Genomic DNA, 14,779 nt, shown 5'->3' with positions numbered 1-14,779 from the left:
TAATTCCTCATCTGCTGCATGCAATCATACAGCGGAGTCTGTCCAGCAGTAATCTTCATTATAAAATACTTATAAAGGAAAGCGAAAATGCAGACTAAAAAATAAACACCAACAGAAGAGATGAGAAGGAAATAAAGGCATTGGAGAAATTCATGGTTGGGTGCAAACACAGCTGGCATGTTTTCATCAAGGAAGGAATTACACAAACATAGTGTGATAGACCTCACTGCACCACATTCTTGTGAGATGAAAGCACATGATCGCATTCATGAGGTGAGTTATACGACTGGTATTCATACAACGACCACGGTGCGTTTTGCATGTCAGGTTTTGGTAAAACGTAATGCTGAAGTGGATCTTTTCTGCACATTTTAATGTCCACTAATGGTATCAGTATAATATCATAATGTCCCGCTTAAGTGCTGTGGTTAAACATGACCAGAATGCAATGCACTGCAAATAAAATCTCATCTATTCTATATGGATGGGAAAGACTAAAAATCACTAAACCAATAAATTTAACCAAACTATTTTCCTCTCCCCAACAGTTTCCAGAGAGCTCTGTCCTAGAGAAATCAGCATTATACATGAACCAGTGCCAAGCTGATGTCCACCCAATATCTAATCATTAAAAGCATTAAAAACACTCCACTGGGAAAACTCTCTTTCCTTGAATAGTCCCTCAGCAATCAATCTATGTTTAACAAGCATGAACGAGAGCAACCAAACCCCCGATAAGGTGTCATTTTCATCTCAGTGCGACTCTGCCAGTCACTAAACACAGATTACCATGTCATTTTTCAGCACTTCATTACAGACATGTTCATTAGGACATAATTAATAGTCTTAACTAATGAGCAATATTTCATATTGATGCATATTCTATCAGTGGGACCTCGTTCAAAAACAGCTGGGGGAATTTCACGCTCCCCTGAAATGAAGGTGCGCTCGCATATTACAGTATCAAGTACAGCACTAAATATGAAAGGTTTTATTAGATCATGCAGGCAGTCACCGAAGGAAATGTATAAATGTATATATTTTCCCTTATTTAAAAAATAGTGAAGAGGACCAAATGAAGCACCATTTCAACAGTCTGTTAACAGATATCCAACCATATCAGCAGAAATGTGTGGCCATTTATTGAACTTTACCCTTAGAATGCCGAGTTCTAAACCAAGTAAACCGAGTTTAATAAAAAAAAAAATAAGGAGCCTTTGAGAATATAAATGAGTCCTCAAAAGATTTTCTGTATTCACATGCACACAGTTTCACTTTGTCATGGTAATACATTGAGAAATGGGAGAACTAGCAGGGTTGTAAACATGCCTCATTTGCCACAAACACACCCATATACATCAACACCTACAAACTTGGTGCTATATAAACCTGCAACAACACAAACCTGTGATGTGAAACTAATGCAGCTGCAGTCTCGGACAGCTTGGAAAAGATTGATGAATGCAATCAACTCTTGTGTCTGTCTGTGTGTGTGTGTGTGTGTGTGTGTGTGTCATTCCAATAACAATCTATGCCTTAATGACAGGTGGTTAAACAAAAGTGCCGTTTTCATCTTTGTCTTCAATATGCATAGTAAAACATGGTTAAAGCAGCCATGTGGCCACTGATGTAAGTTGCAGTATGGCGAAGACTTCCTGCTGTTAAGCATTATGTAATGCTCTTGAGTCCTACAGCTTCAGGACAATTGAGTATGGAAATGGATAATGATGATGTATATTAATCAGTGTGTCTGAATAGGTTTTTGAACCCAAATGCCAGGGTTGATTTTCAACAGCTAACCTTCTGTTCAAAGCACTGCATTGCACTGTCAATTAATTTGACTGTTCGATGCTGGAAATTACCTGAAATTAATACACCTATTATAATGATATACAATGGGCCTTTGGAAACTTTTGGACACTTGTGTCACACTGTATGAAACATTTTTAAAACCATGCTATAATTCCAAAGAAGCAAATGTGCAACTTTTTACCATTATTCTGCAAGTATATAGAGAACAACAAACTAAAAGTGGGCAGGAAGTTTCACTTGCTAAATAACTACAAGCTCATGGTGACCCTGACTTTAAATACTGTATGTATTTTTCCAGCTAGACACGCTTTCGCTTGTTCAGAAAGACCCCTTGCACCCTGAAACAGTGTAATTTACATATTGTAAGATCATCTTGTAAACAACACATTTCAGCTTGCAACACACATGCTCTTTCTAAGGGCTGTAAAAGCAATATGCTATATTGCAATATACCTCCTACATCTCATGAACAGAAACTTCATGTTTTGTAAACCACATAAATTCTTGTTTATCATGCAAAATGTTTCCTTAAATATACATACATACACACATAATTATAATGTTCTTTCCAAAGATATTTAGTATGAAAAGAAAATTCACCCTATGTATTTTAAAAAATGCATGTTATTGATTTTATTGTGAACAATTCATACATACATATGGTTGTAATTACTCATCATAATGTCATGACTTGATCTTCTGGTGAAGACTGGTGACATATGCTCTCCAATAATTTCACTCACTAAAATCCCACCTCTTTCTTAAAACTGACAATCTTGCAAACTCGGATTCAGCTGATTGCCTCCATCCATTCAACAACTGATTGACAGAACCAAGTCCCACCTTACATATTTTCTTTTTCACTAATGTCACTTTTTCGATAATTTCACTCAGATGTATGTCACATAAAGATCTGTTTTTGCTTCTATTTGCAGCTGATGACTTTAAAGGATTGGTATTTAACCACTTCCTTCATAAAAACTCCAAGCTTCAAGAAAACACTGATTTGAGATCAGTTTTACCATTTTATTACACTACGACACTAACAACAAAAGACTCTGATCTGGCATCTGGGCTTTCTGCAGAGGCTGCCTCCATCTTCCCACATGGACCAAGATGTTTGCTTGTCCACTGCGGATGCTGCAAGTCATTTAGTTACAGCTGTCTCACTCCTACAAGCCGCCCTGGCACTCATCTTACCAATTTCAATTTCAGATGAGCCTGTCTGTGTGCGTGCGTGGGTGTACGTGTGCCTGCGCGAGTTCACCGTGAACATCAGCACTGTGTGCATCCCACTTCAGAGTGAGCTTGGAGAGGTGAGATGGAGAGAGAACGACTTCCTTGCCCATATATGGTTGTTTCGGAATTCCCCCGCATTATTCTCTGCTACAGTGCATTCCTATTCCCTGCACGTTTGGATCGTACCATCTGATCGCAGTAGGAGGGGGAGTTTGTGTAGCTAGAGCTTGTTACCTTTGACTGAAGGAACACCGTGTCCCCCTCCGTCCCAACACCTTAATCCATTCACAGAAACACAGATGAGAAATGAGTGAATCACGATTTCAATTTCAGTGAAAGGAGACAAAGATGAATACGGCTGAGATGCATGTGCATGTGTCTGTGTATAATGAATGTATATAATGGGGCTGTGTGTGTGTGTGTGTGTGTGTTCCTGCACAGTTTCATCTCTCTGCTGGTGTACCCTCCCGTGAGATCTCGAATGAAATGTCACAGCAAAGATTCCAGCATTTCCCAATTATCTCCTCCCGTCTCAAACCCACATGCATCAAACCGTTCCCCTTCCTCTCACCTTCAATCAGTGTCTCTCATTCTACTGTATTCCTCCTCTTGCCCTCTCTAACTGTGAAAGACACCAAAATTAAGTAAATAAGTTAATAATAATAATAAAATAATAATAATAATAAATTATTTTGCATGCCTATTTTAGGTCATTATTTTTTTTCTTCTATTTTTTTTAGAAGAAAAAAACATGACAATTTTCATGACAATTAAATTCTCAATTAAATTCAGTTTGTACTACTGTAATATACTGTAATATAATTAGTGATGAAAACCATTCTGTTTATAATTTAAATAAGCTTAAATTAATTTCAGTACAACAAATACTATCATTACATGACAGTGCAATTGTATTGTATATACATACATACATACATAAAAATATATGGTAGATATATATTTATCAATATGATTAATAATAATCATTATTTAATCATTTTTAGTATAGTATATTATTTTAATTTATGGTATTTCATTTTTTATTTTTTTTTGCATTACAGTAGGCTAGCTAGAATTTGACACTATAGGCTATATATGTCAGGATCCTGCCCTGACAGCCTTGTCTGTCCTGTCTATGTTTAATGTGTCTTTGTTCATTTTGTGCCTGAGCACATGGTTGTGTCTTTGTTTGTGTTGGCCACGTGCTCCCCTTGTCCTGCCCCCTTGTGTCTTGTTGCCACGCCCCCTCGTTTAGCCCTTGTTTGCGTGAGTGTGTTCACCTGATCCTTATGTGCTGCTCCCTTTATATTGTGCTCTCTTTTCCCTCTCGTGTTTGCTGGTTTGTTTTGTGCGTATCCGGTTATCCTGGTCCTGTAGTTCTCTTTGTGATAGTTTTTGAGCTAGTCAAGATACAGTTCTTGTTATATTTTTTCCCTAGCCTTATTTTGGCTTTTCTAGTTTTTGTTTCTTTCTAGTTTAGTAGTTCCCTGCTAGATTGCAGTTTTGTTTTTTACTTTTGTTTTTTATAGCTATCCTGGTCTTGTAGTTCTCTTTGTGATAGTTTTTGAGCTAGTCAAGATACAGTTCTTGTTATATTTTTCCCTAGCCTTATTTTGGCTTTTCTAGTTTGTTTCTTTCTAGTTTAGTAGTTCCCTGCTAGATTGCAGTTTTGTTTTTTTATAGCTAGTTTAGGTCTTCTTTAGAACTCCTATTTATTTTATATTTTTTGTTTCTCTTTTGTTTTTCTAGTGATTTAGTTATTGAATATTTTTCCTCCCTTATTTTGTTTTGCCAGTTTTGTTGCTCTTGTTCGTCTTTCTTGTTGTCTTGTCTTGCAGTGTGTGTGTTGCGTGGTTCCTGCCCTGACCCACCCTCGATGTACTTCCTGGTTGCTGACTCTCCTGACCTGTACGCTGACTCTGGTGCTTCTGCGACTGCTCCAAGTGTCAAGCCTCTGCTTCCTTGAGCTCCTGCCCTGTTGCGGTAGAGTCTGGAACTGTCTTAACCCGGACCAACCTGTGTTCCAGTTGTGTGCTCTCAACCAAGCTACCCGTTGTTTGAACTGTGTCCCCACCTCACCTCTCTTGTATTGTGACTGTGTTGTCAATAAATATCACCCCCCTGCTCATTCTGCGTCTGGGTCCTCCCTTGCCAAACCCTGACATTACAAACCAGCCAAAGAGTAGGACCCAGCAGAATGAGTCTAAAGGTCTTGCCCCCTGCAAATCCTCAGGAGAGACTGGCTCGCCAGCGAGGACTGGGAGCACTTCGTCAGCAGGGGCTGGAGGTGAGGGCCTTTGCCCAATTCTTTTGGACTATGTCTAGGGGCCTTGATTACCAGGATGCAGCCCTTAAGGATATCTTCAACCTCTGTCTGGACAATCCACTGCCTCAGTGGGAAATGGAACAAGTAAGGATTTTGGACTTCTGGAATTTCTCCAACTATGTGCATCACCGCCAGGACTGGCAAATTCTTTCACCACCAGCGCCCACCTGCACTGACCAACCCACTGTCCCTCCCTCATCAAATCAAGATCAGGTTCCTCTTCTGAGTCCCACATTAAAACGCCGGTTAAGACGGAAGAGGGCTGTCCGGAATGCTGTAGCCATCACGGTGTCCGCTGAGTCAACTGCAGTCACTGCGGAGGTGGGCAAATCTACTCTCTTCCCTGAGTTGGTTAAGAATGCTACAGTTCCCTCTAAATCTGTTGGCTCAGTTCCAGTCATCCCTAAGTCTGCCAACCCAGAGGCTGTCAATTCTGCTCCAGTTCTCCCAGAACCAGTTGAGTCAACTGTAGTCATTTCGGAGTCCGCCTTTGAGCCCATGCCAGCAGCCCTGAGAGGCATTCCCGTTTCAGCCCTCGAGCCTTTTCAAGACTTTGCTCTAGTCCAAGAGGCAGTTCCTGTTAGTTTTGACACTATTACAGAGATCATCCCTGAGCGGCTTGTCCTTCCTGTTATGGCCAGTGAGGCCAACCTCAAGCAGCCCACTGTCACCATTTTGTCCGTGGAGGACACTGAGACAATTCTCGAACATCCAGCTCTCACAGCCACAGGCTCAGGATCTGCTCCAGTCGCTGAGTCATTGGAGTCTGCCCTGGAGTGTGCTTCAGCTTCAGACTTTGCTACTTTTCCTGTGGTTACGCTGGGGTTAGCCCTGGCTCTGGAGCCACCCAAGTCCACCTCGGAGTCTACTCAGGAGTTCACTTCAGAGCAACTACCAGTCCAAGAACAGCCAGAAGACATCCCAGAATTAGCCCCACAGTCTGTTTCAGAGCCGGTCTCAGTCCAGAAGCAGCCAGAGTGTATCCCAGGGCCACTCCCAGAATCGTTCCTGGGTTTTGGGTTAGAGTCCGCTTCGGTACCAGTCCAGGAACCTGTTCCAGAAGGCTCTGTTCCTGCAGCCCCAGAGGACAGTGCAGCTACCTCCAGGGGCAGTGAGGAGTCAGTTCCTGAATCTATTCCTGTGACCCAGGAGGGAATCTTCACAGCCCCCAAGGGTCTACCAGAGTCAAGGTTTGAATCTGGTTCAGAGGTTCCTAAAGACATCCCTGTTGTAGCCCCAGAGCCCACTCCTGACTCTGTTTCAGCTACAGAAGTGGTCCCTGCCAGGTTGGTCACATCTTTAGAGGCCAACCCCAAAGATCTTGTCAGTTACAAGAAGCCTACTGAGAATAATCCTGTGTCTTATGCTATACCCTCAGAAACTATCCATGTTCTGGCCCAAGAGGCCCTTCCAGAAAGCCCTAATCGGGTCATTGAAGCCACCTCAGAATCCCTTGCTAGTCATACATTGCCTACTAAGAAGATCCTGGAGTCCGCTCATAATACCCAGTCCAGTAGGAAACCCTCGCCTGTGAAAGGTGTTGCTTTTGGGAGAGGTGTCACCAACTATGCTCCCGCCTTTATCCCACCCCCTGTGTTTCCTGACAGGCCTGGATTTCCAAGGGTTATGGCCCACCCACCCCCCCAGTTGGTACGTTCTTGGTCTCCGAACAACTTTGTGCCTCCTTGGACTCCTCCACCCAGGATGGACGCCTGGAGGCGTCCTTTGGAGGGGGGGTACTGTCAGGATCCTGCCCTGACAGCCTTGTCTGTCCTGTCTATGTTTAATGTGTCTTTGTTCATTTTGTGCCTGAGCACATGGTTGTGTCTTTGTTTGTGTTGGCCACGTGCTCCCCTTGTCCTGCCCCCTTGTGTCTTGTTGTATAACAATATATTGAATACAAAATGTAATTTTATTTTTTTCTTTTGATTTGTGCCTGAAATATGAATATTCCCAGACATTTCTTGACAATTTATATGAGATTCACTCTGCTAGAGAGCTACCACATCATTTGCAAGGTGATTTTGCAATTGGTGGGATGATCAAAACAAATATAGAATCTCATCCCTGTAACCTGACACGTTTGTTCATCAGGGATATTGTAATAGGTTTCTCTCATTCCTTGCCAATTCCATCCTCCGTTCTTACACTGGTACCCACTCAAACCACTCTGCTGGCAGGGATGACAGTAGTAGGCCCTATGTTTGCCCTGCCAGTGTCTATTCATAACAGGCATGACAGAAACAGACCGCTCTTCAATCACATTATATCCATCATGGCTGCCAAACGACCACATTAGCTCACATTAGAGTGAAATGAGGTGGGATGGACCAAAAAAATTGTCACATAAACAGATCACCTTTGGGTTTGAGACAAAGATATCACAGCCCTGTAAATAAATGTCAAAAGAGATGCACTGAAGACATATCTAAGGACCAAAATACTAAGACATCTAAGCATTTTGTACCGTTAGATATTTTCTATCACTAAAACTGGAGTGGATTTCAACATCAAGCTGCCGTGAGAGGTACAAAATGTTATTTAAGCCATTGTTTTAACAAATTCCTTTATAATCACTCAGATTTTAGAGGCCATTCAAGTCTAAATGAATATAAAAGAATTCATTAGAGCACACAAATGTTTTATTAGAGCACACAGTGCTTTAGGAGTGTATCTGTGTGATTTTTATGTGAAAGTACAAAAACATTTTGTGCCTGTGAGGACACAATAATCTGGTGTGCTGCTGGCAAAATAAAATCTTTGCCTCCTCTTTTTCTCATTCACTCTTTCATCATCACTGACATTCAAACAGCTGGCCTGCCTCTCACCTACAAATCACACAGACAACAGTGAAGTCTCTCTCATCTGGGTGCACACATAGAACTCTTTAATCTGGTTACTACTAACCCTTAGCTTTAAACACAACACCACACTAGCAAAAACACAATCTCATGTTACATTAGAGCGCTAACTAAAAGCCTTTTGACACCAAAACTGATAACTATATTAGTGTCTATACCAACTCAAGATAATGTTCTGTTCATTATAAGCATGCACTACAGTTTTTCCGTCTGCTGCTTTAAATACTCAAGCAATGCAGGATGGCTTTTGATTGGCTGTCAATGTTTTCATCATTCATCAGCTGGAAAAATTCGATCTAAACATGATCGTTACTGTCGTTATAGTTATTGTCCTTGGTGTGAATGACACTTAAGCCTATACATGGAATTACTAGACTTAACCATTTAATTTGTCATAAAGTAGATGCCAGTAATTCATAATTCATAATTCATAAAAAGGTCAGTAATTCAGTCATGAGTTATTTGATAAATTATGTTATTATGAAATATATGATACAATGTATTAATATGAAATAAGTAGTTCAAAAAACTGCTGAATTTAAATAAATACTTATTTAGAGTTTTTTGTAGAACTAATATTATTTAGAATGACAAGTTCTGTTAACTGGCCAATCAGAAACTGTTAACACTGATCCAGAATAATTGAAATATTAGCCAATTTATTGTCCTGGTTAACATACATGTGCCTGTCATTACTTGTTAGAACCAACCGCTGTGAAAATGTATTTTCAATGTAAAAAAGCAACAACAGAGGACACTGTGGTATTCAGCAAGAGTCCAGAAAGCAGGACATACATTAATGAATAAAACATGGCATAATGAAGGAAGGTGGCACACTCATAATGCAGCCATCTGTAAGTACCAGGTTTCTGCATAAAGTCGTAAGCTTTGCCCTTTACGGAGCTGTTATGATCCACTTGTCTCAACTAAGAATCCCATTCCCTTTAGAGGTACACAGACAGTCAAAAACACAGACGCAAACACACAGTCCAACAGCTTTCGCCCAACATGCTGTTAAGCTACCATCTGTCTTCTATCTGACAGCTTACAGCATAAAAACAAACAAAACTAATTATTTAGGACGGATTTTTAATGACATCTATATTCTTTTAAGGCTCTCCAGATGACTTGGACTAAGATAAGAGGAAAAGTTGAAACTAGGACTTGGGCACAAAACCAAAACCAGGGCACAAGGGGACAAATACTGTGCTTTTCTAATTGCTATGCATATGAATTGGGATGAATCAAAATGCACTTTATGAAAGAAAAGCCAATTGACCTCACCCAAAACCCGCCCTTAAAATCCACTTCATTTTGTTGAGAACACACACCTGAACACAAAACAAACACACACAGAGATAATGTTGATTTTAGAACAAGGTAAAGATCCATCAAACAAAATAACTGCTCTGGGCGGCAACAAAATTGTGTTGTCATTAAATGTGACTTAAAGGTGATTGTTGACAGTAAATTTGTAGCAAATTAAATATTGTTTTTTCTGAACTACCCCCTTATCACCATCTGTTTGGCGGGGAAAAGGGACAAAAATATTCCTCTTTTAAGAAAATATGCATTAGCATAATTCAGCTGATATCTACATCAACAGAAGAGCGGCCCATAAGAGGCCAGTTCAAACGTGGACATGTGGTCAAGGTGTGGGCAGTGCAGCGTGGTACGAAGGTAACTGCCTCCAACAGATGACAATATCTTCAAGGTCTGACTGTCCTACTCACCGTGGGCACACACAAAGCTGAACTCACTCACAACCCCTAAGCTTCAGCAGAGGCACATTCTCACTATCAGACCGTTCGGTCTGTGAGACACTACCCACATACACACACTACCCACAGACAGAGGCACATGCACGTACTGACACACATACTCCATTGGCCCGTGAGACACTGCCCACACACACTGGCAGATGCAGGCTGAGTCACTCGTAAGTGCAGACGGGTGGATTTGAGCTCCCAGGGTCCTGTGGGATTACTAAGAAGCTGCCAGGCGTACACACAAACATACATATCGACACACTCCCAAAATCACACATGAAGTTGGACAAAGAATTGCCGACAGAATTCCATTGAAAGAATGGCAGATTTCCACAAAACTGACATGCCTGTCATTCAAGCTCTACACATGCTTTGCACCTTTAGTGTTTGTTTATTAAACAGTTCTGCTACACTTAATAGTGTACTGAATTTCTACTGAAAACATTTTAGCGGGTTTACATTTTTGTAGATTCTTGATTTTTTTTAGATTTTTCACCCAAAAGCAGTGTAGAAAATGCAACAAACATGAGCATTAAAACGACAAAGCTGCCAGTTATATGAATATAAAACCATATTTCTCAACTAGATTTGCATAAGGACCTAGTTTTTACTTTGGACATCAAGTAGCAACCCAATACAGTAGCAAAATTGTTTATCATACAAACCACAAACAAAGATTGAAATTCTTTAGGCCCAACAATGTGCAAAAAAAGAATACTAGTTCAATTTGACTACTTCCTACTAAGTAACAGATGAATTTGTGGCAAAATACGAGTAATGCACTGAAAATATTTTTTTTTTTTAGCGAAACCAAAAATTTGGGTAATAAAATTTGGTTGATTGAGTCATTAAACTTCATGAGCTGTTCAAGTAGCATATATTAAAAACCAGTTGCAGGAAATTTCAAAACACAGTACTATAGATCAGGAATGTCAAACCCAGTTCCTGGAGGACCACAGCCCTGCAGAGTTCAATTAAAACATCTGAACTAGCGAATCAAGGTTTTTAGGATTACTTGAAAACCTTACATTGTATTTTATGATTTGCATTTTTGTCCTGCCTTCTGTGACTGAACAGACCAGCATTTTTGGGTCATGACCCTCCAGTTGAGAACTGCTGATGTGAAAGATGATGCCTGATAGTGTCAAATGGCCCACTACGTCATTCTTCTATCTGTGAGTGCAGTTTATCGCTCCGCTGCATCCGCTGTCTCTTTATTTCGTATAATAGAGAACCCCACTGTGGCCTCACAATACCCATAATTATACAAATCACAGAGCCTAAAGAAGCCAAGAGACCCAATGACGAATGAATATCCTCCCACTTAGAGTCTGAAGGGACAAAACGACCTCAATGCTCAAAGCTAGAGGTAACATTGGTCATGACTTGAGATCCAACGCTACAGGACATTGAAATAATGATCCCTAACAGAGGTTTACATTCATTTTTCTTTGAGCTGGCTACCGCTGATTCTTTCTAAAGTGTCTTAATATAGGTTTTGAGGTAGTCGATGCTATGGCTTCATCCTACTTACAATCATCCTATCTATGAGAGAACATTGGAAATACATAAGCTTGATGTCTTTAGTTAATCCTAAAACAATCAATCAAGTACAATCCAACAGGAAAATTTAAATTTTTTTGTTTTATCAAAGGTCATAATATTGGAAATGGTTTCACTGTAAATACTCTAAAACTTCTGCCTTCGACAAGAAGATAATACTAATGCATGCAAAATAATCCTGAAGGAGGATTATGTGGTCAAGAAACACCCAGTTATTAAACTAAAGCTTTTCTTTTGCCTGGTTACATGACTTTTCTAAGCTCATGAAAAATGTATCTCCACATTCAAAGAAAGACTTACAGTACAAGGCAGTTAACTTCCTTCTTCAGATATTATCATGACCTTGTTTTGACTTCAACCTCACATGAGCCTTTCCAAGTTAGAGCAACATTCCTGTTAGTTTACTTACTGTATGCACTCCTGTCAAATGTGGTTTCCATTTCCTTATTAACACACAGGCACATGTTTGACTAATCACATGTTTGTTTGTTTTCTAAAGCCTGCAAACATATACCATACTATACATATCATACTACTGTGCTAGCGCACACATTAAGAAGATATATGGTTTCACTGTATAACATAGAAAAAATATATAGTATATATTGTTTTAATATTAATATAATGATAATACATACAATTTTTATTACCTCATGTTATTTACTTTTAATGAAAAAAGGTCAAAGGAAATTTAAAATGTAAAAGAAAATCTTCCCCTTTTTAATCTAAAATAAATAGATTAATAATGTGCATGATATTTGTAATCCCATATGCATAGGATGTAAGTCTTGCATATGCCATGATGTCTCATTTTCACATATCACATTAAAATAACACCTTAAAAAAGCACATTTGCTGCATGGTTTCTGGCAAAAACACTCTGTTCCCTGCATAGTTTTCCTCTGACCCCAAAGAAAACTTGAAAGCTCAGAAAAACGCCGCCCCTGTCCAAGTAATAATAGTGTCCCTTCATTCTCTAGCCAAGCATATTAGCTCCATGGGTTGGAATTAACAGCCTAAATATTAAAATCCCTCAACAGATGTCTGCAGGATTGAACTAACACGCTTCACTGGGTCAGTCTCAGCAGCCACCATGGTCTAGTTTGGTGAGTCAGGTGGTTTTAAAGAGGTACGCTACAAGAGACATGAGCTCCACGAGGGAAATGCTGGCAGAGAAAACAAGTAAATGGATGTTCGTATGCGTGTGCAGTGGGGATCCATGGAAGTGCATTAGTCACTCTTTCCTGATGGGACTCAGATATGCTCCATCTGTTTTAGACAATCAGTTTCATACCACATTACCAACCGAGAACTCATTTAGAACAAACCAAATCCATGGTTACAAAAACACTCACACCTTCAAAGCCAGGGCAAACACAGTTATCTATTAAGCTTTTAACAAATTCCAAAAATGAAGGTACTACAAAACCGAAGAACTAGAGGAAATGTACAGAAGTAAACTCTTGAAATGTTATTATTCTCTATACACATAGCCTACAAGTGATGAAATCAGACTAGGCACCCGAAACTCACATGTCCCAGTGAGTTACAGGACAGATTCAAGTATTTGGCTAAACTGGTTCTACACTGAAACCAGCTATTTCTGCTTTTAATTACAAGAGCCTCGTTTGCATTATTTAAAGGGATAGTTCACTACAAAATCTAAATTCTGTCATAATGAGTCTCAGTCCCCATTCACTTATATTACTTAAAAAAATAAAAAATAATAAAAAAGCAATATAAGTGATGTACATTACCTAGGCTGTAAATCCATCATATAACTTACTGCCTACGATATCAGCTTGTGCCCCAGAAAAGAAAGTGGCACGTTTGAGTAAATGATGACAAAATGTTCATTTCTGAGTGAACTATCCCTTAGCAACTTATTCATCAGCAAGCAACTTTTAAAAAATAAAAACTTTACATTTAAATTTTGTATTAAGTTTACACCACGAATGAATAAATCTGGCACGGAAAACATAGAATATAATTAATGCAGAAAAAAAAATCGAAATATAAAACGATATAAGGCTGCCTAATAAAATAATAGTGAAACTCACCTTGTAGACATTCTCTGTTATACGGTGCACCTCATCGGTCCGGGACATTTTGGAAGCTTGAGTCAGAACCATAGACGAGAATTTGAATTTCTACTGCAGGACAATGTTTCCGAGAAAACACAGGAGGAGGAGACACTGTATCATTCAAACAGAGAGTGTCAGAGGCAGAGGAGGATGCGGGAGCTTTTATATGGAACTCTCTCACTGATGCCCACGCGCAGCCGCCGGAGTGGCGGGAATCCACCGGACGCGTTCATCCTCGTCACTGGAACTGCGCTGCGCTTGATATTCAAACGGACTCCGCCTTTCTTCTTTCACCTTCTAAGCTGCGAGCGACGCGACGCGACGGAAGAGCTTCCTTGGTTATAATAGGAGCGTTCGCATGACCACAGAACGCGGACAGAGCTGTGGACGTGAGATCATTTACTACAACATTTAGCTGTTGTCGTAATAATACGTTTGGCGCGACGCTAAGGGATGTCAGGAACAGTCTGTTCCTTAAACACGTTTGTATTCTTGAACCCACTCTTTAGTGGAGGATTATGATTCATATCAATGAACTGAATCTTTAAATCCCCGTACCCCGTTCACTAAAAAGATCCATTCACTTTCTTCAGCTTACATCGTTCGCCGGTAGGTGGCGACAATGAGCGAGTCATTGAATCATTCATTGAACCGATTCTGTAAAAACCCTAAGCCTCACTAAAACAAGTCATTATCCTTTAAAGATTTTCCTCTCTACAAGTTTACTGAAAAACTTATGTTTTACCAATGTTTTCTTTGTTTTATCTTTTCTTTTTTTCATCAGGAGGATATTACTTTAAACAAGCTATAGAAAATAATCTGCAGTAATAGCTTAATTGAGTTATTAAATAGTAATTATAAATCTAAAATAAATTAATGTAATATAATTTTTAAATTGTGTAAATTTGTTTTTTATGTAATTTAAATTGTGTACAGTCATGAGTCATTTTATTCACACAATTATTTGATACATTACTCACTTGATGAACTGAACAAAAAACATGTTTTTTTCAATTCTGACGGCAAATTAACCCTCGCTCACAAACCAGACATGAGGTACATTCAGTTCCTTTACAAATGAGTTTCGTTCAGGCTCTAAACTGACTTGTCCAGTGAAATTGTAGG

The 14,779-nt window shown here is 39.6% G+C and overlaps 1 protein-coding gene across 7 annotated transcripts in view; it reads right to left on the bottom strand.

Annotated features, from left to right (window-relative positions):
• Nucleotides 1-13,903, bottom strand: part of baiap2b (BAR/IMD domain containing adaptor protein 2b) — a 52,335-nt gene extending 38,432 nt beyond the window's left edge. For 4 of the 7 annotated variants that reach the window (XM_079388890.1, XM_079388891.1, XM_079388894.1 and 1 more), the window contains exon 1: nucleotides 13,631-13,790. In XM_079388890.1, coding sequence (XP_079245016.1) covers nucleotides 13,631-13,702 — 72 coding nt within the window. In that variant the 5' untranslated portion in view covers nucleotides 13,703-13,790. Of the gene's footprint in view, nucleotides 1-13,630 lie in introns of all 7 variants that reach the window. The other 3 variants (XM_079388889.1, XM_079388893.1, XM_079388892.1) reach the window with 3 other exon arrangements.
• Between the last annotated feature and the right edge of the window lie 876 nt (nucleotides 13,904-14,779).

The sequence above is a fragment of the Barbus barbus genome, assembly GCF_936440315.1.
Source record: "Barbus barbus genome assembly, chromosome: 32".
NCBI classification, from domain to species: domain Eukaryota; kingdom Metazoa; phylum Chordata; class Actinopteri; order Cypriniformes; family Cyprinidae; genus Barbus; species Barbus barbus.
The sequence above is the reverse complement of the archived record's forward strand: the minus strand, read 5'-3'. Positions and strand labels throughout refer to the sequence as shown.